This window comes from Psammomys obesus, unplaced genomic scaffold (assembly GCF_907164565.1).
Source record: "Psammomys obesus unplaced genomic scaffold, mPsaObe1.curated_primary_1811, whole genome shotgun sequence".
NCBI lineage: Eukaryota > Metazoa > Chordata > Mammalia > Rodentia > Muridae > Psammomys > Psammomys obesus.
The window spans coordinates 921,548-944,230 of record NW_026591450.1 but is presented as its reverse complement, the minus strand read 5'-3'; the positions used below and the strand labels follow the sequence as shown (position 1 = coordinate 944,230).

The window sequence follows — 22,683 nt, the reverse complement described above, 5'->3', positions numbered from 1 at the left end:
TATCTATCTATCTATCTATCTATCTATCTATCTATCTATCTATCTATCTATCTATCTATCTATCTACCTGTCTGTCTGTCTGTCTACCTACCTATCTAAAGTTATGAGATACTTGCCATGCTCTCATTGCATTAAATGCTATGTTGACTACAGAGCAGACAGAATATTGCTCTTGTGAGATCTCTTTTGTCTATAGGATTTCAGATTCCGATTGTTTCTATTTTTAAGATGCTTTATAGCATCCACACATGCATGCATGTGGGGGGTGTGTCTGTGTGTAGACGTGCGCACATGAGTGCAGGTGCTCACAGAAGTCAGAAGAAAGCACTGGATCCCTTGGACCTAGAGTTACGAGCAGCTGTGAGCTGCCCAGTTTGAGTGCTGGGATCAAAATGCATGTTTTCTGAACAAGCAAAGCATGATCATAAGTGCCAAGTTATTCCTGCAGACCCAAGATATCTGTTCTTCTAGTCTGCTTATTTCATTAAAAAAAAAAAAAATACTGGGGGAATTGTCATTTGCTTCAGTGAAAAATTGCATTAGGACCAAAAACTTAATTGTCCTCTATTTAACTGGTTGCTTTTCCTCTTCCTTTCCCTTCTCTCCCCTCCACTTCCCTCCCTTCCTTATTTCACTTCTGATATCATTTCCTGCTTCATTTCCTATTTTAGTTCACTAAATCATCTTTGCTATCATGAGATCTCACTGATAGAGAGTGACGTGTACGGCACTTAAGGCAATCAGGCAACAGGAAATGTACGGAGGCGTCTTTGAGGGGTTGATAATCATGCACCATCCCAGAAAGTTAAACGTTTTCCCTTCCAGGCTTCCCTTCACATGATCAGAACAACACCTCCTGTGGGCAGTGTGTTGCTCTCTGTGGTTTCCCCTTTGCTGTATCCACCCTTACTTCAGCGTCTAGTTACATTTTCAGCGCCAACAGTCATTTTAAAGACCACATTCTTTAAAAAAATTTTTTTTTAATTACAGTTTATTCACCTTGTATCCCAACTGTAGCCCCCTTCCTCATTCTATCCTCCATCCCTCCTCTCCTCCCATGCCCCTCACCCACTCCATGATAGGGGAGGTCCTTCTCCTCTTCCATCTGACCCTAGCCTATCAGGTCTCATCAGGATTGATTGCAATTTCTTCCTCTGTGGCCTGGTAAGGCTGCTCCCCCCTCAGGGGGAGGTGATCAAAGAGCCAGTCACTGAGTTCATGTCAGAGACAGTCCCTGTTCCCATTGCTAGGGACCTCACTTGGAGATTGTGGCTATGGGCTGCATCTGTGCAGGGGTTCTAGGTTATTTCTATGAATGGTCTTTGGTTAGAGTATCAGACTCAGAAAAGATGCCTTGCCCAGTTTTTTTTTTTTTTTTTAGCTAGCCTGATGTTATCCCGACTGTCCCTGGCTGTGATAAAGGAGCTGTCAGCATTCTATCTGGGTTTCTCTATCCAGGTGGCCCTTTATGTCCACATTAATTATCATTTCCTTTTCTTTACTGTTATTTGTGTCACTGTTCTTCGGCTTGTTCCTTCAGTGCTGCAACTGGTCTCCATGTCATAACTACAGCTTGCAAGCAAAGAACACTGTTTTGTTTTTTCCTCATAAATGGTTGCACAGTTTTTGAGCATCTCATCCATGGAATGCTCATATGGGGTGCTGGACAGATTCACTTTGCTTCCGAACTTGTTAAAACTCAGTAAGGGGATGGGGGAGAGACACATTATGATCATTTGTTCTCCGAATTAAACCTTGAGCTTAATTCTACCTTTGATAATGAACTTTGTATTCCCAAGGGAAGGGTTAATTGAGACTAAAAGTATCAAAAGCATCCCAGAATATAGCATGTGGATCTCTCCCCTGTGCGTAGAGCTGCTAAAAGCTTAGAGGGATCTTTGGGACATCCTGAGGTTTCTAGATTCCTGTTTAACATTTTCTAGCACATGCAAGCAGATTTGGACAGAATACTCATCATTTCTTCAAATACAGGTGGAGCAGCCTTTTCCAAAATGCTAGGGACCAGAAATGTTTTGTATTTGAAGGAGTGTTTGAAGTACTCGGGTATATAATAATAAGATGAGTACCAGCGGATATGAGTAAGCTCTGAGCACAGAATTTGTTCATTTCCTACAGGTCTGTACGTATGGCCTGATGATGGTTTTCTGCATTAATTTTTGTGCATCTGCATTTTGATCTTGATCCATGACCTGAAACTAGGTGTGGAGGTATATGAGCTTGCTGCACTATGGCAAGCACATTTTGGATTTTGTGAGTAGTTATGATCATATTGTGACGTAAATATAGGAAGGATAACTAAATCCCAAGTGACAGGGTCAGGACTGCCAAAGCTGGCCCAGGGCTGCAGGATGCACTGAAAGAGAGATGGATTTAGTAAAGATAAGTGGACAGTCCTGTGCATTCAGAGATCACACACACACACACACATACACACACACACACTGAGGAAAACTGGATGGCAGCTTCGGAAAGGCATGTGTTTTCTGCTTTCAGCTCAGGATGGACCAACACTTGCCCAGGCTGTTGTGAGGGTGAAGTCAAGAGCAGAGTCAGTTCGAGTCCTGCTCCGGCACAGGACACCATTCTTTGAGACCTCGTTCAGAGAACACCTTCCTAGGATGCTGACAGATCTGAAAGCCTCACAGGAGGAGTTGGGGAGAGCAGAGCATGTATCGCCCGGGGAAGCTAAGGCGCAGAACATGGCAGCTCCCTTCAAGTTGTCAGCATTCCTGTGCCGGAGCTGGGAGTTTTACTGTTGCCTTGTGGGGTGGAAGGAAGATAAATGGGTGCACGTTTCAGGGGGGTGGAGTGGAGACTAGAACTTCTAAGAATATTCTGGGAATTTTCTACATACAAAATGTGCAGTTTCTCATGTTTTCAGAGATTGGCTGTCTTGGAAGGCATAGGACCGGTTTAGGTTTGGGGATAAAATTTGGTCAGGCGACCTTTGAAATCCGTTTTCTTTGTGGTTTATAATTGCTGTTTCCCTTGCCTTCTTCTGCCTCTAGAGTGTCCATGGCAAGCACACACAATAGTAGTCCTAAAATTGCATCTCCTCATAAATCCTCCCCCCGCTTCTTACCAATTACCAGCAAAATTGTAAGTAATCTTTTCAATCCGTAGGATTCATTTCTTATGCAGCTGATTATGTCATATCTGCTATCCATTATGTAACGGATAGCAGGTTTTTCATGGCCATTGTTGTGGTTGGTACCATCATTCACTGTTTCCCTGTGAATCATTTGGACAAAGGCCCGCTGCCATAAGTAATTCAAGGTAACCGGCATGTAGGAGGCGGCAGGGTGGGGCTGAAAACCACAGTGTGCCGGCTGACATGGCTGCTGAAGCAGCTGAGCTTCTGAGCACGGGTACGCTGCGTTTTCTAGCTTGTTATTTAAATAGCTTCATTCATTGTCCCCAGAATTAAGCAGATGTTTTCCACATGTTTTGCCTGGAAATTTCTGCCACTAAGACTTGCATGGACTACAAAGTGACTTCATGATCTATTTTTGATTATGAGACTTCAGTTTTCCCGAACCGTAATCTGAAACCTGCTTCTGTGTTAGATATAAAAGGATATTTTTGAAAAAAAAAAAAAAAAAAAACTTTTGCAGGCCACGCTCAGCATTTGTGGCATGCTTTGTCTTCTGCTCTCACACCTGTATTTTATTAAAAACATTTCTCTTTTTAGTTTATGAACAAGTTATAATTTTCAGTCGAAAACACACTGACTACTTGAGGGAATCCTGTTAAAGTTTTGAATGCAAGGTGAACTTCCTAAGTTCAGTATTCATCTGGAAACGTGAATTTTAAATTAGCCTATTTCAGTTGTCTTCTACCAACATTAGGTTCCTTCTGGAGAGCAACATGTGCGTCTGGGTTGGTAAGGCATCGTTAATCGCCAGCAGCTTTTGTCAAGGTTGCAGAAGGGGGTCAGACCCACAGTTCCCAGGCAACAAGGTCACGTCAGAGTTGGGCTGATGTGAAGTGGGTGGCTGCTTTTCTGACGCACCTCATCTCATTTCAGACGTCCGGCCCTAACTTACATTCCCTCTCTTGCCCCCGTTGTAGGTGGCTGTCTCTTTGACGAGCCGTACAGCGCTTGTGGATACAGTCAGGCCAGCGATGACGACTTCAACTGGGAGCAGGTGAACACCTTGAGCAAACCCACTTCCGATCCCTGGATGCCATCAGGTTTGTGCTCCGTGTTCAGTCTTCCTTCTGAAATGGGGGCATCGCTGGAGTCTTAATCATAATTGCCAAGGATACTATTCAGCTGAGGCCGAATGAAGGGGCGCGGTGGTTTTTGAGTGCGTTTCTCAGTGGCTGATTAGCCAGGGAGGGTGGTGTAAATGAGAGTGTTTGTTACAGGGGGTTAGCCTTGTACCTCTCTTTGAAGGTTGGTCACGGTTCACTCTTTATATGTGGGTATACCTTAGCTGAGTTAGCGGACGTCACCACAAGACCCTTTCTCAAGCAGCAGATGTGGGGACCAGTTGGGTGTCTCTTTGGGAAAACTTATGTCAAGGATGGAACTCTGGTACCTTGATGCATACCTCCTTGCTCAGCCTCAGGGCCTGGGGAGGGGGAGGGCTCTCCTGTTCCTGGGAAATCATGATCTTGAAAGCATTCAGAGGATGTGGTGAGGGTGTGTGGATGTGTTGTATACACACACACACACACACACACACACACAAGTGCTTAGTGGATTTCATTGTAAGTAGAAACTGCTCACCTCAATAAGCATCGCTCAGAATCATTTTTTTAATGAAGAGTAGAAAGATGATGACCGATCTGATCACGGTGGAGCCTGGCTACCATATGGGGGCTCTCTTTTCAGGCTGTGACCGTGACCATCCTTTTAGCATTTTAGATGTGCAGATTGAATGTGCCACTTAGGATTCAAACTGTTAAAAACATATTATTGAAAATTTAGGTTTCAGATACAACACCTATTTGTAGTTTTTCCTGAATATGAAGCTTTTCATTAATGTGCCCACATGCGGTGGTAATTAGATTTCGTATGTAATCTTGTACAGGCAGTTTCAAAGCGTGAGGTAGAATCTAATGTTGTTCTTAATAGGCTTTCACAATCATGATGCCCACCCTGGTCTTTCCTCTCCTTCCCACATTTAATTCCTTATAATTTCCAATCAAGAACCCTAATCCGTTTAGCACTGTGGCTTTGCGAGGCTTCTGAATCTTCACAAGTCTTGTTTGGCTCCCGGATGACTCTCTCCTTTGCTCTCTTTCTCTTGGGCGTGTGTGCCTCTCAGCACTGCTCCTGGAACCAGCGGGCCACTCTTGGTTCGCCTTCTTGTCTGTGACTGACAGATAGAGATATAGACGTGCCCTTGCTGCATTACTTCTCGCCCGGCAGTGTTCTTGCCCTGAGAAAACACTGAGTCTTTCCCTGCCCTTTCCCCAGGTGTCCACTGGTGTTCACTGGTGTCCACAGAAGCTGAGGTGGTGCACAGTTAGACCTGGTTGATCTGTCCCTACAGGCACAGTCACGGCTGACGTCATGTTTGTCTTCTCATGTGATGAAGTCTGTGCCTTTCTGTGTGTCACGAAGGATGGGAATCAGGGCCACCTGCATGTCAGACAAGTGCTCCATCTACCCCTGAGCTACACCTCAGGCCTCCAGTTTGTAATTTGTCACAGTATATATCTGCTTTCATCACCGTGGCCCTTTATGCTGAAATTATTTTCTGATTTGAAAAAAAAAAATCAGTTACTTTTGAAATGAAGTCCAAATATTTCAGATTCCTCCTCAGCCTGGGCTGATTCTATTTGAGTTATAAGATGAGCACCTCACTTGATGAAAGGAGGCTTTCCAGCAAGCCTGATGACCTGAGTTCAACACCCAGATCTGCATGATAGAAGGAGAGAACTGACTCAAGAAAATTGTCCTCCTATCTCCCATTGTAAGAAATAAACATACACACAGACTACACAGAGAGAAACACAGAGATACACACGTATGTACACACACAGAGACACACAGAGAGACATACAGAGAAACATAGAGAACACACATTTGTACACACATACATACACACAGAGACATCCACAGACACACATGCATACACAGAGAGGCACATACATGTCACACACAACAATAAATATATAACTACAATAATAAATGCTATTAAAATTTCTTATGGTAAGTGGATGGCAGAGAGAACCGTGTGGCTTTTGTTAACCATATGGGTTAAGTTGTTTAAGCCTGTATTTAATGATACAATTGGATTTGTTCTTGCATCCGTGTTACTTGCTCTGCCGTGTGTAGGCTGCTGCTGAATTGACTCGTTATAAACAGTTGACCTGATGGCCAAATCCAGCCAGCTGCCCGTTTTGATATGGCTTGTGAACTAGGAGTAGCATCTCCATTTTTAAGCAGTTGGAAACCCTTTTGAAAGGATAATAATATTTTGTGAGATGAGAATTTCAGTGTCCATGGAGTTTACAGCTACCGCACACACTAACTGTGGGCCACGGTGTAACCTGTGTGGTCAGATCTGTGAAGCTGAGCCAGGGACCAGGAAGTGCACAGAGCTGCATCCTTGTCTCTGACTGGTATTGGGGAGGTTTGCACTCCTGAGGAAGGCTGCTTTGCTATCAGCCCTTACCTGAGTGTTGTTTCAGATTTTGGCATATATATATACATATATTTTAATTTTTGTATTTACACTATAATTATTACCCAGAAGTATGATTTCACATTTTCTTTTACTTCCTGCTTATGTGGTTTTCCAGTCATTGGCTGTCTCTCTCCTTCATGGCCTAGTGCCACAGTCTTGGCGCAGTTCTGTGATTCTTGTCAGCAAATAACCCATCCAAATGAGTTTCAAAAATGATGACAGCCTAAAATGATAACTAATTTGAGCCTTTTATTTTACTCTGTCCTTTTTGAAGTCAAAGGTGGGATTTGTTCCTTGCTGTTTTCCAAGTGTGAGGCTATTTGTAACCACATTTTAAAACTAAACACAGGCTGGAACTTTACCCAAGCTGACTTGATCACCCCTTTGAGCTGGTAGCACCTCTCCGGAGCCACATGTTTAAGACAAATAAATACCAAGTGTCATGTAACTTTGTGTATTTCAAGTCTATACTTTTGTAGTCAGTTCTGTACCATACCGTTTTCTTAAGGGTAAAATAACAAAAAGCAGTTTATTTTATTGGTAACCATGTGGCTTGCTTCATGTGGACTGTTTTTCTTCATTAGCAATGGGAGAAATTTTAAATTTCTGTGATAAGGATTACTACTCTGGGCATGGGGACTTGGATTCAAACCAATAAGAATAAATAAGAATGTAGTATATTTTGCTAGCACGGTGGCTCCTCTGGCCTGATAGACCAAGTCATACCCTGTGAGTATCGAAGAGACAGTTAAGACATGTTCCATGACCACAGAACATGTACCTAGGGCAGTACAGTGGTCCATGTTTCTATATTTTGTTTTTGTATCATATTTGTAGCTTATTGCTCTAGCTTTGTTTCTGTTTTTTTTTTTTTTTTCAAGAGAGAGGTTTCTTTGTGTAGCCCTGACTGTCCTGGAACTTGCTAGTTTTAAACAGTAGATACTTGTTTATTTAATTTGAATACTTTTTGAAGGGCTGGAGAGTGAACTCTGCCTTGTACATGCAAAGCCTAAACTTGTTATCCTCCTGCTTCAGCCTCCTCAAGAGGCCTATGCTGTTAGGCCAGGCGTTAAAATTGACACTGAATTGTCTTCCTCTGTGGCCTGGTAAGGCTGCTCCCCCCTAAGGGGGAGCTGATCAAAGAGCAGTCCAACCAGTTCATGTCAGAAGCAGTCCCTGTTCCCATTACTATGGAACCCAGTTGGACACTGAACTGCCATGGGCTACATCTGTGCAGGGGTTCTAGGTTATCTCCACGCAGCCACTCCTGATGAGACCTAACAGACTAGGATCAGAAGGAGGAAAAAGAAACCCTCCCCTACCAGTGGACTTGGGGAGGGGAATGCATGGAGAAGGGGGAGGAGGGAGGGAACTAGAGGGAGAATACAAAGTAAATAAAGTATAATTTAAAAAAAAGAACCTGCAGTGCTATCTGCCTGTTAGAAAATGAAGCAAAATAAAATATGTGAATCAATAAAAAACAAAAAATTGACCCTGAAAAGGCTCAAGGATAAATAGCATGTGCTGCTCTTGCAAAGAACCTGGGTTCAGTCCCTGGCACCTGGAGGGGGCCTTTCATAACTGCCCATAACTCAAGATCCAGGGCATGATACCCACTTTTGAATTTCACAGATGCCAGCACACAAAACTCAAAAGCACACATACCTGCACACATTCAAAAATCATTTTTAAAAAATTGATGTTTAAGATATATATCTTGTGAATGAAATATGCGACTGATTTACAATAAAACCAATATGATTATTCACCGTAGCTCTTTATTACAAAGTAGATTCTAAGCATGACTACCCGGTACTCATAGAGTGTACGTTTATTTACATCAACACTGTCCAGTTAGGATATCATACCTATAAAAGCATTTATTCTGAGATGAACTTGGGCCCTATTGCAGCGGCCAGTAAACCCACTGCTGCTTCTCAGGGCATGTGGCTGTCAAGCCCAGAAAGGTCCTCTTGCTTTCCCGGTCTTCGCTTTGCATGCTGGGAGTGAGGCTGCCACGTCCTCAGGGAGAAGAGTGAGTCGTGTCCATAGTGCCCAACCAAAGGCAGGGGGACAGGAGTGCCTGGCAGATGAGTGACGGACACTTTTAGCGTGATGACCCAGAAAATAGGAAAATGACTGTGTGTGTTTGTTTAGCATCAGCTGCACATTGGGGGAGGATGATGGACCGAGAGCGTAATTGAGGTTTTCTCTTTGGGTGCACTTATCAGGCATATTTTCCACGTGCTAGGGATAGCCTCCCCATTTATTTTCACTCTGTATCTCTTGTGGTGTTTTGCGAATAATGAAGAGAATGACTGTGAACTTTAAAAGGCTCTTTTTTTTTCTTCTCTTAAATCACAGCGTGTATCCGGCAAGAAATACTTCTGTTACAAAATATTCAAACATTTGTTTAATTATCTCACTGATTCTTCTATCGGCTGCCCCTCTACCAATGTTAATTAAACACCTGCTACATGCCAGGCATTGTCGCTGATGTTCAGGAATCCTCATTGCATGAGCCGACTAGAGATGCTTCCCCAGAGCCTCCTCAAGGAGGCCGGGTCTGACTGGATGGGTCAAAGATCATTTGCTGTAAAGCGTGTTTGCTCTTGTTTAGCAGTGAGGTGGTAAATATTTAAATGATAATGTCAAATTTGGTCAGACTTAGTACTCAGCAGCATGAGGTTGGGTTTAGCTTTCCTATAGGCTTTGGCCCTTAAACAAAACAGAACAAATGATAGGAATGGGAAAAGGGAGTCTAAATCACAGGCAAGTGGCTGTACTTGCTGGTCAGTCTGTCTGTAAAGAAATAGTCTCGTAAGTACAGATGATTCTAGCAGTTGACATGCTTGGCCTCTTGCTTTGTGTAATAAGATCCTTGTGGCAGCCCACAGAGACTGGGTGGATGGCAACCTCCATAGTTTACACCACAGGGATCAGAGTCCAGTGAAGTAGATCCTATGAGCAGAACCGCCTTTGGTTTTGCTTTGGGGGCTGTCCTTGGATGACCTTGCAAGGGTGTACAAATGGAGAGAGCGTCGATGATCAATCTGGATGGAATGCCTAAGCATCTTGAAGTGAGAGTGAAGGCCGCCCACTGTGGGACCGCCCATCCTGCATGGGCCAGCTACCGCCGTGTCCCGTCATAACGCCCTTGCATGACTTCTTGAACTCCCAGTCTTGTTCTATCTTCATTTAGTAATATGGTTGGCGGCAGACAGTACTCGGGAGCTATCTCTACTGGCTTTGCAGAGAGTTATTTTTTTTTTAACAATAAAGTATAGCTGTTTATGTAACATTTATGTATTGCTGGTTATTATAGTTCATGCAGGGTTGACATAAATATATGGCCTGAAAATGACAGTTTGCATAATGAATATTAAAACACTTAATATAAAGGACTTGAACATCAGTGATTTGAACGTCCGTGAGGGGTCCTGGAGAAATTCCCTGTGGGTATTGAGGGACAGCTATTATTTGTATGTGGAATGACTTTCACGGGCTAGGCCGTAGGTGTTGGACCAAAAGCAGCTGAGTCTTCCTTGATAATTTTAGCCTATGGAGGAGGCAGGCACTTGACCAATAAGTAGTGAGAACATAAATTAATGGTAGGCTGTACTTAAGGCCAAGAACAAAACCTAAAGTCAGGATAAGGTGTGAGTTATGATGGAAATGGTAGATGGTGCATATCCTGCTGAATAGAGACTGAATTAAGACAGGGCCAGGAGGCCATGGAGGCCAAGTGACCTAGGTGAGCTGGTGCCAGGAACAAAGGGGTAACTTTTGCAGGGCTGCAGATCATACGGGACCCCGAAAACTATGAGAAGTTGAGAACCTGCCTTAGAACTAGGCCAAGGGAAAACCTGTAATCTCTATCAGAATCTTATCCTCATTCCTAGTCCATCATAGTGTTAAAGAAATACTCCCTCCCTTCTTCTCTCCTTCCCTCCCTTCCTCTCTCCCACCATTTGTCCCTCCCTCTACTCCTTCTTCCTCTTCCTGATGTTTTCCTTCTGCCTTATCTTCTTTCTAGTCCTCTGCTCCTCTTTATCCTCTCCTCTTCTTACCCCTTTTTCCTTCTCCTCCCTCCCTCTCTCCCTTTCCCATTCCCTCTCCTCTCCCTCTCCTCACCCATCCCTCTCCCTCCCTCCAATTCACTTCATCTTCCTTCCCACATTTCCTTCTTCTTTTTCCTTGAGTTTAGTGTAAACTCACTGTTCCTCTTGCCTTCAATTCTGTAATAGAAGTAGCTCGTGCCAACTTCTTATTGTCTTTTCTAAGTGACATAAAGTGAAGAATAGATGTTAAATATCTTTGTGAGATTTTTGAATAGATTTTTAAAAGTCTGAAAGAAGTCTTTGATAGTGGTGACACTTTTGACTGCGGTGCCCACTCCATCATCTATGGAGCATGTTTCCTTTGTGTTTCCAATTTTAACTTTATCACAAACTCAACACGTTGATTTTGCGGGGACGTTGGATTTGGAATTATTTTAGTTGAGTCTGGATATTTCTGGCCACCTAACTCAGGACATGAAAAAGGATTTGTTTGTTCTTGACTATCCCACTGAGCTCTTCTGTTCTGTGACTTCCAGAGAGCATTCTTCCTGTCTCATGGACCTTGCGTCGTCAGGTGAGAATTAGAAGGAATTAGAATTAGCTCCACTTTGAAATGTGAGCTATGGGCCAGCGGCTGGGGCTGTATCCTGTCCACAGTCTCTAAGTTACAGAATGTAGAGAAACAACTGAGATGATGGTTAACACAATCAGTCCAGATCAGTGACCTACTGGGAGCTCCTAGCTCTGTGTGCCTCATTTCCACATGGTGCAATTAAGTAGGGCCCTCCTGACAGCCCTTACTGTGGGTAACTGTGACACTTCCAGCTACATGACAACTTTGGCTATGGCTGTAGTTGATGGATCACATTTCTCATTAATTAGAAAAGAAATAAGTTTTTCTTAGTTTTTAAATTGTGCATGGTTTGGATTTTTGCCCAACTAAAAATTGTGATAAAATACAGAAGGCATCACATTAACCATTTCAACTATTTAAATTATTTTGAAACTATATTACTTCATTTCCTCCTTTCCTTTCCTTCCTCCAAACCCTCTCACATAGGACAGGGTCCTTGTTCCCTTGTTGTTGTCCTTGTTCGGCTCAGTTTTAGGGAGTCATGTTGGTGAGGCTTTATGGGTATAGCTTCTGACATTCCCATGAGACACAATTTCACAGTAAATTGCTTGTTGTTTTGTGTGCCCCTCATTCTCAATGACCCCTGAGCCTTAGATGCGGAGTTGTTTTGTAGAAGTGTCCTTTGAAATGGGCCACCTCAACTTTTAACTGGTTGTGGTTTTCTGTATTGGTCTCTGTCTGTTAAAAAGAGAAGTTTCCTTGATGAGGGCCAAGGACCACACCTTTTGTGGGTATAAGGACAAACATTTAGAGTGTAGTTAGGGATTATTCTGGTTTAGTGAAGTGGTGGTTGTAGGTTCTCCTCCAAGATTTCTGGCTTCAGTAGTCCTAAGTAGTTCATTCGATTTGTAATACCAGGCATGGTTTCCATCTTGTTGAGCAGGTCTTAAGTCCAAGTAGAGAGCTGTTGGTTACCACTGAGGTACGCATGCCCCTACTGCACCCTTAGGGATATTGTGCCATGCTGATTGTTGTTGGGGTTCCTAGATGGCATAGCTGGGTAGGACTGTTGATTGCTTCCCTCTTTTGGAACCTTGTGCAAAGCCTCCGGATACTATGAAAGCGAGACCTTAGGCAGTACTGATTTTAAATCTGTTCTAGCATAGGAGCCTCTGAGCCCTAGGTCTGAGTGCCTGGTATTTCCAGCAGTAGGGACTTACCTTTCACTTCTGAGGTCGTGGCAACCAAATACAATAGCAACAGTATGCAATGTTTTGGGAGTCTCTTGGACGGCGCTGACCATCCACTTAAAAGAGGGCTTCTCATGCCTGTTGTTTGTTAGATGGTCTTTGACTCTTGGCGGGAGCATTGTCAGCCTTGCATAATTTATTTAAAGGAGATATGTATATATGCTGACTTACCTCTATTATAGATATTTTTAGGTAATTAATAGTTTCTTATGGCTTCTTTTATGCATCCTTACTGTTATTGTATCCTTCTTACCCCTTCTTCTGAATTTAACTCCCCTCTCACACTTCCTTAGTTAGAACCCCCAAGAGATCGCTTGTACCTTACCATTCTCATCTCTATCGTTCTTCTACCCTCACCCCAGCAATGAGGTAAAATGGCTCCATTTTACCTTCCTGGTTTCTGCATTTCCTCAGGGGTATGTCTTCATATCTGAAGACTGGCCCCATCGAACTCTACGAGCCCGTGTAAAGCCTTTCTCTCTTAAGTTGCTTTTTTCAGAGTGTGTTTTCACAGCCATGGGAAAAGCAGCAAGGACATAACAACATTCTGTGTTGTTATTTCACGGAACATGATGCTTTCTGTGATTCTGTTTGGAAATACAAATGCTTTAGAGATTAAGAGGGAGTCAGTTTGCAACAATGCTACAACTTCTGCTGTAACTTCTTTCATTGGGGCCAGTGGGAGCCATGGTGTTGTTTACAACCGCTTTCTCTAGGTGTATTCTTAGCAGTCAATGGGTGTTTTCCTTTAAATTTCTTCCAAAGTCCTTTATGGCTACTCGGAAATCCACAGAACATAAGAATAGCTATTAACTCTGTTTAACATATTTGCTGAAAAGCATACGAATCGGTCTCTGTATATAAATAAGCACTGTAATAGCTTTATTTCTTGTTTAATTTCCTGTAAAATTATGCAATATGACATTATAAGAGGGATGTGAGGCCAAGTAATAGAATAAACAGAGAGGCCAGATGTGGCAGACGCTGCAAACGGAGCTTGAGTTTGAGTAGAGGAGGCATGAGGAATGAGAGATGTGAGGACCAGAGAGCTGAGATGATGGCATGTGTGTTACACTTGGCTCCAGAATATCACGCTGAGAACTTGGACGGTGTTCAAGTCTTCCCTGCCCACTACTACATTCTACAGGGAAAGGCTGAGGCTGACCATGGCATACTTACAGAAATGAAGAACCTGCTTCAGATTAAGTGTTGGGGAGCAGGACCATAGGTTATGAACTGGGACTCAGGAATAGCCCCACACACTGGGATGAGCAAATTGGAAAACTGTTTCCTGGACTAGAAAGCCTGAGGCCTAGATCCCTGTCTCCAGGGCCTAGGGAAGTTGGTCACCAGCTGTCTTTCTGTGACTGCAAGGCTTGGGATGCGAGGGTGTTGCCCTACCTGGGTAGAACCCAGTAGGAGTGAGGTGGCAGTCATGGTAAGTCCTTATACAGCCAAAACAAGAATCACCTTGGGTACCCTGGCTGGCCCAAGGCTCACATCTTTCACGCTCTGCTGCCTGTGTCAGAAGTCATTTCACAGTCCCTCAGAAGTGCCGTCAGGACCCCCATGGCCCAAAGTTATCAAAATAGGAAAAGCATTTAAATGGGAAATGCTAGGTTCAGTTATTCCTGACTCCAAATCAGGACAGAGTGCAGCTCCCCCTTTTCTAGAAGCTCACACCAAGCATAAGGCATAGCGTTAGGCACTGAGGCTGTAGTGACAAGCCTGTCCCCAGGCTTCCTGCTTCTGAGGAAGCGATGTGACTCCATCTGGCTGCCCGGGGCCTGACAAGGCTGCTCCCTACCAGAGGCTTGGTGTTGAGGAACAGAGGACTTTTAGAAGGAAGTGTCTGCCAAGAGAGCCGCAGAAACATGACTGGGGCTGGAGTGCTACACACTTGGAGTCAGTCACCAGATCAGAACCTCACCATCGCATGATGGCTACCTGGGCCGGCCACTAATCCCTTGGACCCACATTGCCGGGCCCAGTTTTTATGTGGGTGCTAGGATCTGAACCCAGGTCTTCATGTAAGTCGTCTCCCCAGCTATCTGAGGAAACGCTTGTGGAGATCTCCTGAGTCCCTGTGGGAAGAGAAGCAAGAAGATGCTTTGATCGCTGATCTTTGGCAAAGGAGGGACAAAGTAACTACATGAAGATGGAAATTCAAGTTGTCGGTACTAAGTGTGTGGTTCATGCGTGTACATATGTGTGCACAGAAGTGTCTTAGGTGTAGATCTTTCCCCTCCTCCTTGTCACGCCGGGTCTCTCCTGTGCACTGCTGTGGATGCCAGGCTAGTCTGTTCTCTTCCCACAGTGAAGTGCTGGAAGTGCAGGGGACACGCTGACCACTGGGTCTCATGTTACCTGGCAGGTCTGAATTCAGGTTGTCAGGACTGTGTGGTAAGCACGTTACCCACAGAGGCCTCTCCCCGGTCTGAAAACTCAGATTTTCTGATGAGTGTGGCAGAGGTATCATAATGAGCTTTGATTAGTCAACAAACATTGAAGAAACGTGAATATGTAAGATTTTCTTGATTTTAGGAGATTTTTATGCTAAATTTTAAAGGGGCAAAAGTGTTGATCTCTGTGCAGAAGGAAAATAAGTGAAAAGGTTTCTGTGTGTGCGTGTGTGTGCACGCACACACAGCAAACATGCAAATATGAGCATCTTAACTGTTATTAAAGCTTGGTAAAGTATAAATAAGTGTAATTACCCTTCGACTCCTTTGAACTCCCGAATTAAGCAAAAGTTGCAGTGTAAATGTGGGGAAAGATGAACACAAGGCCAGAATGAATTGACAGTGTGCCGTGCCGACCTGCTTTTTACCCACTGTTCATTTCAGGCAAGGGCTGTCAAAATTGCACAGAAAATATTTACATTTCAAACAGTACAAGCTGGCTTCACTTTCTCAGCATACTGTGATGGTTCTTGGTCATTGCTGGAGAGGTTTCTTGGAGCCCAGGGATTTAGGTAACACCAATTTGGGGCAACTAATTTCAGGGATATAATTCTAGGACTTTCTAAACTAGGGCAAGTCCTTCATGCTCTGGTCTCAGGCCTCTGTAGATGTAGTAAGTATAACATTGTATCCTATGGGTAGATATCATGATGGCTGGCCGACACGTTGTTAAAAAGTGCGTATTAAGGGGATTAGGATGTTTTATTTTTGAATTTGTACTTGCGTGTATTTCTGTCCTCTTTAGATCAGGAGACTGAGTATAAAGAAGTTCCTGTCTGTTTCTTGGCAAACTCTAGGAAATGATTATGCACATCATTATTTTAAATAAGCGGACTTTAATGCCTAGTTAACCGATACTTTATTCTAGATTGTGACAAATTATATTTTAATGCAGTATTTCGAAGCTTGAGTGGTGGAAAGAGAAATAAATATGGCTATTTAATTAATTGTGTGCTGGACAAGCATAGTGCCTCTATCTGCGGGGTGGACAGCTTCAAGCAACTGATTATGTGGCAGGAAGCGTCTGCATCAGACACCCTGGGCAGCATGCTGATATAGTGAGTGCCGCTTTTATCATGGCGTCCGTGAAAAATTGGTTTTCAAGTGATCGGTCCACAGTTGTACGCTTTAGTTATCTACTGTAGAACTGTTTCTTTCTCCCTGTGTGTTTAAGTGTTCACACACGTGCGTTCACGCACGGCAGGTATGTGTGCACCTGTGTGTGGATTTCTGTAAAGACCTGAGTTTGACGCTGGGTGTCCCTTTTCCATCTTTCTTTTTAAGACAGTCTCTTACCGAACCTGGAGCTAAGCTTGGCTAGACTGGCTGGTCAGTAACCCTGGGGCACTTTATTTTGTCTGTCTGCCTGCTGCTGCGATGATACACATGCCATCATTCCTAGGCTTTTACACCGGTGCTGGGGACCTGACGGGTCCTCATGTTTGTACAGCAGGCGTGTCACTGGGTGAGCCATCTCTGCGGTCCCGGTGTTACCGCCTATTGTGTTCTTGTGTTCTTCGTCGTGAACGTGAAAGGGCTGTCTTTTGTACACTGTTGATGGTAGAAAAATGTATCAAATACTGAAATCCTTACTGATAGACTTGAAGACATAGGCTGTGTTTGATCCCAAGATTTTAAATCTAGAAAAATGGGGTTTCTGGAAGTGGTCTTGGGAAATTACAAAATCCTTGTCTAGTCATTTATTTTCATGATGTGTGTTTGCTCTTTCCTTCCCTGTTGAATAAAAGCCATCCTGGGATCTCATACCTTGTGAAAATACTGTTACCTCCCTAATTATTCTCTATAAACAAAGCGTCTCTTACTTCCTGGAGTACTGTGGAGTGACAGGATGCAATTTGCCAGTAGGTCAACAACTGAGCTGATGACAAGTGACCTTTCTAGCATTGCAATCAATGCTTGTTATTTGGAAAACAAAATGATACAGTTTGTATCTTTCAGCTGGTAGGTCATTGGGTCTTTCCACCATTGACAGATGAATTTGTTGCTTGACCCAGATGAGTCTGTTCCGACAGGAATGTTAATTTCTGGGTGGGAAAGATGGCTCAGTGATTAAGAACATTTGTTGCTTCCTTTTGCTAAGGTGTAGAGTTCAATGCCCAGTAGTAGCACAACTGTATGTAACTGTAGCATCAGGGGATCTGATGTCCTCTTCTGGCATTCCTGGAGACTGCATCCACATCCACATACTCAGATACACAAATAAAATGTAATAAAGTAATTCCTTAAAAAAATGGTACTTTCTTTCCATTGATCTGGACCTTGGTGATCTGGAAAGATTCAAGGCATTTGTCTATGGCATAATTTATTATGGCTAATTGGCTTTTAAAATAGTGGTCAAACAAAGGCTGTTGAAGTATATGAATGTGGTGCCTATATAGATGGTAGCACTATACTGCTTTTGGCAAACATTCTCTATTTTGTTTACACATGGTTTCTCAATTGTTTTGAGGAAGACAATATTAAGCACGTAGGCACGTGCATGTGTCAGCTACATCGAATCTGTTCCCACACTTCCTGAAATTTGTGTGGTGAGGTCAAGGAAGAGCGTAAGCAGATGAGTAACGTTCAGTACATGATGGGAAGAGGTGAATGAGAAAGGCTGTAGCCCTTGAGGTAGTTAGTAGTGGTGCTGGGTTTTTGTGGAAAGAGATTAGCTGACAGCATAGGTTAAGTCCTTGTGGTCATTAATAGCTGCAGGATAATTGCTTTCACTTTCACTTCTAGACGCATTGGGATATTTCCCATCTATGTAGCCTATTTTATATAGGAAAACATCTGCCTTGGCTGAAGAAATGTAAAGGAAGCTTGGAGATCCAGGATAAGCTTTCCCATGTTTTCTCTGAGTGACTTCAGAGGTGAGAAGGCTGCTTCTAAAACTCATGCTGGAACTGAATCCCTAGTTTCCTAAACTGATGGTATCTGGAGGTAGGGCCTGGTGGAAGGTAGGGTTCCTTGAAGACCTGTGGGTGTGACCCCATGTTGGGGTTTCTGGGTTATAGAAGGAGGACCCTAAGCAGACATTGCCTCTTGCTGTTACTGTGTTGTGCTCTCTGCAATGCTGTAACACGGCAGGAAAGCTCCACAGATACCAGTGGCACAAGATTAGATTACTCAGCCCTCACCATCATAGGAGATGAGCGTTTCTTTATAAAATACCTGGTCTGTGGTTTCTGTAGTAACAACAGAAACCCAATTAAGACAATAACACTGTCCTCCACACTCCTCACTGGGCTGACTGCAGGTGTCTAGGAAAAAAGTAAACTGTTGTATTGCTGTCTTAGTTTGGGTTTTATTGCTTTGAAGAGACACTATGACCAAGGCAACTCTTATAAAAGAAAACATTTAGTTTGGGGCTGCCTTACAGTTTCAGAGGCTTAGTCCATTATTGTCATAGTGAGAAGCGTGACAGCGTCCAGACAGACATGGTTCTGGAGCTGAGAGTTATACACCTTGATCTGCAGGCAGCAAGGAGGAGACTGGATGTGCTTCACACTGGGCATGGCTTGAGCATGTAAGACCTCGACAGTGACACACTTCATCTAACAGGACCACGCCTCCTCCAATAAGGCCACGCCTCTTAGTGCTACTTCCCACGGGCCAAGAATTCAGATGGATGAGTCTGTGGGGGCCATACCTATCCAAACTATCACCATTGTACCTCCAAGGACTGGGCTAACTTTGGAAATCGTTCTCAGACTCCTTGGTAGTAGGGTGCCTTTTATATCATGAAAATATTTTGAGAGACTTAAAGAGGTGGTGTCAGTGTCCATGTGGGTAATGCCGATTGGTAATTTTTAGATTACGCACTGAAGCTGGGCAGGGAGGTGGGGGATGGAGAACAGAAGGAGAATAATCATCCATCCCCTCAGGCAGCAGAGCAACACTCCATACCTGTGAGTAGGTGAGCTGAAAGTTGGGGGGCGGGACAGTCCAGCATTTTATTATCATGGAAATAGTTTTATTTGAGGTCCCCTGAAAGGGTCTTGGGTACTTTGGGGGTCCTGAAAGGCACTCTATGACGCATTCTGAAAGGCTTTCTTAAAGCAATATGCCCACCTCAATTTACAGTTAGCAGCTCAGAGAAGCCAGCAAGGAAAAGAAGGGAAACAATTCTAGACATTGCAAAAAGGAGCCCCCCGGGGGATGATAATTCACTCTCTCTTTGAATAAAGATAATATAAATAGTTCACTCCTGTTACTGAGAAGTTCTTTATATTAACAAATGCGCATTTCACTAGAATATCAAATAAAATAATACACACCGAATGGCACTGTAGAAGGCAACACAGCCAGGTGCGAATGTTATTAATTCTATGAAGGTGAGTTTATGAAATCTCATGCTCTGGAACAATTGGGAAGTAGGATTAATATTCATACATTTGAAATTGAGTATAGGATTTCTATGGAATAGAAGGTTGGGTAAAGTGAATTATTTAAACGTATATATGAGCGAGCTCGTCTAAATTCATTGAGTAGTGCCACTTCTGAGATTTTTAACTGCAAGCTGTCATATACATTGTCACGATAAAATTGTTTAACTTCTTCTATTATGAAATGTATAGTGACAAAATGATATCACGGTGACTAAACATGTTTCAGAGAGACTTGGAAATGGTGTTTGATAGAAATTACACATGAGTCAATAACAGTCCCCCCCACCCCCACCTCACCTGAATTTCTCAGACATCCTCCATCAATAGCCCATTTATGCAAGGTAACAGATTTATTTCCAGGGAACAGATCTGAGCTCTAATTGGGTTTGCTAATATTTTAGGAGTACAGCAGATAAATATGGTCTGATTCTTATGCTAATGTGGCTAAGTAAAGAGCCCCTGACAAGGTGGTGATTTTCACAGATTTCTCTAGCTCTTGTAACAGATCATGCTTAAGCTTGGGGAGGAAGAAGTAGATCTTTCTGGTTCATTGAGTCTTTCTTTCCTTAACTATTTTTCCTTAACAGATCTTCATGTGCACACAATGAATATACTGATTCATCCCCTACCTCCAGTCTCCCTACCACACTTATTTACCTTCCTACACCCCACAATTTTGTCTCCAGTTCATATCCACTCTGTTTGGTGACCCACTGAGTTTTTCAGTTATATTCTTGTGATCTGCCTACTGTCGTCAGGCACTGATTTTGTGTCCTCCAATTTAGGGAGTGTCGTTTTCAAGCGCAAGGGGAGGATTACCTTCCCTGAGAGACAGAATATCTCCAAGAAATACCCCTGTTTTGTTCATACACTGCTGACTCTGGCAAGCAGTTCAACCTTCCATGAACAAAAGCCATCACTGTGATTGACAAAAGCAAGCACTTCCTGTATCTCCCTGAAGAGGCGGTCCTTTCTTAGTCAATGTCCTTTCTTAGTCAAGTCAGCCAAGCAGCACTTTCTGATCTCGGTAATTTCTTACAGTCCCCAGCAGGTGGAGATGCATAATCCCTCAGCCTTTGGCCTGGACCCCGTGGTGTCTTGCTGCCTGCCCCAGGTGTCTTGCTTAACTTCCAGTTCTGATGCTGGGTCAGATACCTCAAAGTGAGATAATGAATGCTCCTCCTGCAGTTCCTTCCCATCCTGCCGGTGGCCTGTTTGGGCCTGTGGAGAATTCTTATTTATCCTCGCACTGCATAATGCCATTGTCATTAGTAATCTTCTTCGGTGTATAAAACCAATATTTTTCTTTAAGGACTCACCCCCAGCAAGGCACAGAGCAGAGAATTCCCAGAGCTGAAGAGAGAGTGACTTTGAATCCTAGGGCAGCCAGAAACAGGCCAGTCCTACCCACCATTTGGCTCAGAGTAAATCCAGGTCAGATATGGTTTCAAGCACCAGGGTAAACTTTGATCACAGGTTTCTGAGGTCATCATAAGGAGAGGAGAGTTTAGTCTCACTCTTCTCCGTGTCCCCACTAACACAAGGGGGAAGGAATTTAAAGACAGTCCCTAGCACCAAAGGAGCTAATGATTTAGGTAGATGCTTTCTTCTATCTCTCTTGACTGCTTTATACTTAGTTCAAGTGTACTGAAAAACAGACTCGGATTTTTTTTTTTTTTGACAAGCTCAATAATACCTTTCAAAATTAAGTATTCTTACAAAGCCTGTTAGAGCATGGTATTCACAGCATTTATGGCGATTTCTTATTTGTACCAGTCACCTTGGAAAGATGATTGATTTTCGATTCTTCAGCCCAATGTCGTCTGTGCTAATAGACATGCATCCAGAAAACTAAGAAAAGAAAGGGAATAGAAGGTAATCTGTGTGAATAGGTGTGAGCTTAAGAACCAGAAGAGAGCGTTGGTTAAGCACACCTGTACACACGCACACCAAAACCTCTCTAACAAATAAGAAGTGAACATGGAAACAGAAGACCAGACTGTGGGGGGGGGTCTTCGGGGGAAGAGGACTAGGGGAATGGGAGAAGTAGGTGGTGGATAAGGACAAGGCCTCATGATAGACACGTGTAAAAAAATGTCACAATGAAACCTAGTCTAAACACTAACTTAAAAAGGAATAAACAAGAAAGAAAAAAAACCCTGAATTGTGACCAAGGGGTTTGCCGTTTTTAAGGGAACTTGAGTCTGTCATCTGTGTACATGTGTGTGTATGGGGGGGCTAATAGAAGGCTTTGTCTGTAATAAGCCTCAATTTGCAGATGCACCACACCCCCAGCTAAGCCATGAGTCCATCATGCAAGACAGCATCGTTTTCCTTGCACATCTCCATAGGAGCACATAACACGGTTATTCTACAGATGGCTGTTGGCTTTTTGAATGAGTCTGAGATACTAGGCCTTGTCATCTAGATCCCCAGTTTGAGACTGACTAGACTTGCCACTGAATGCAGCACTCTGGATTTTTGCTAAACTCGGAGATGCAGGTGTCTCTGTGTTAACCAAGGTGCTGAGCTAAGTGGTCTCATGGTGTAGGGCGTTAGCACTGTGAGCACTCATCTCCCATGTCTCCTGTGGTCCACAGTGATTCCGGATTGGAGAAGAACTGGTCAAGGACTGTGTCTCTCCACACAGACATCTAGGCTGAGGCAACTCTGACATCTTTAACACGTGTTTTCCAAGGTTCCCCTCAAGGGAAGCATGGGACGTGAGAAAACCCGGAGAGGCTCATGTGACAGGTTCCTCTGGATCTTTTGTGTCTCGAGGGAGGAGGGCAGTGGGGACAGTGGGCAGAGTGTGGCCGAGTGAAGATGAGCAAATGCTGAGCCCTGGCAGCTCCTGCCTCAGCTGTCCCTAGAAGACCCATGTTCTAGTCCCGGTATAAGTTACTAGAGAAGAAAGTCATTTAATGTTAAATACGCTGATTATCCTGTTGTTCTTTAAAGAAATACCACCATAAAAACTCAAAGTGTTCAGTAAGAGATTGTTAGAAACATTAATGGCGTTTTGGTGTAGGCGGCTCTGAAAAATTAGTGCCTAACTCTGAGGTCTGAGATGACTGGACCCTTCCCTCAGCTGTATATTATGTCAGGCCCTGAGATTTCTATAAAATATCCGCTCAACTTTGATAAGATAATTTCCCAGATAGAGCAAAGATAGATGAGCATATATTGCTACTTAATTCAGTCAAGCAAATATCATTGAATAAATGTCAGCTTTCCCAGAGAAATCGCTGCACAGAACCTCTCCGGATAATATATT

The 22,683-nt window shown here is 43.5% G+C and overlaps 1 protein-coding gene across 3 annotated transcripts in view; it reads left to right on the top strand.

The window, feature by feature from the left end:
- Ptprm (protein tyrosine phosphatase receptor type M) overlaps nt 1–22,683 on the top strand; it is a 676,296-nt gene that overhangs the window by 157,372 nt on the left and 496,241 nt on the right. For all 3 annotated transcript variants that reach the window (XM_055610111.1, XM_055610108.1, XM_055610112.1), the window contains exon 2: nt 4,093–4,215. In XM_055610111.1, coding sequence (XP_055466086.1) covers nt 4,093–4,215 — 123 coding nt within the window. The remainder of the gene's footprint in view (nt 1–4,092; nt 4,216–22,683) is intronic.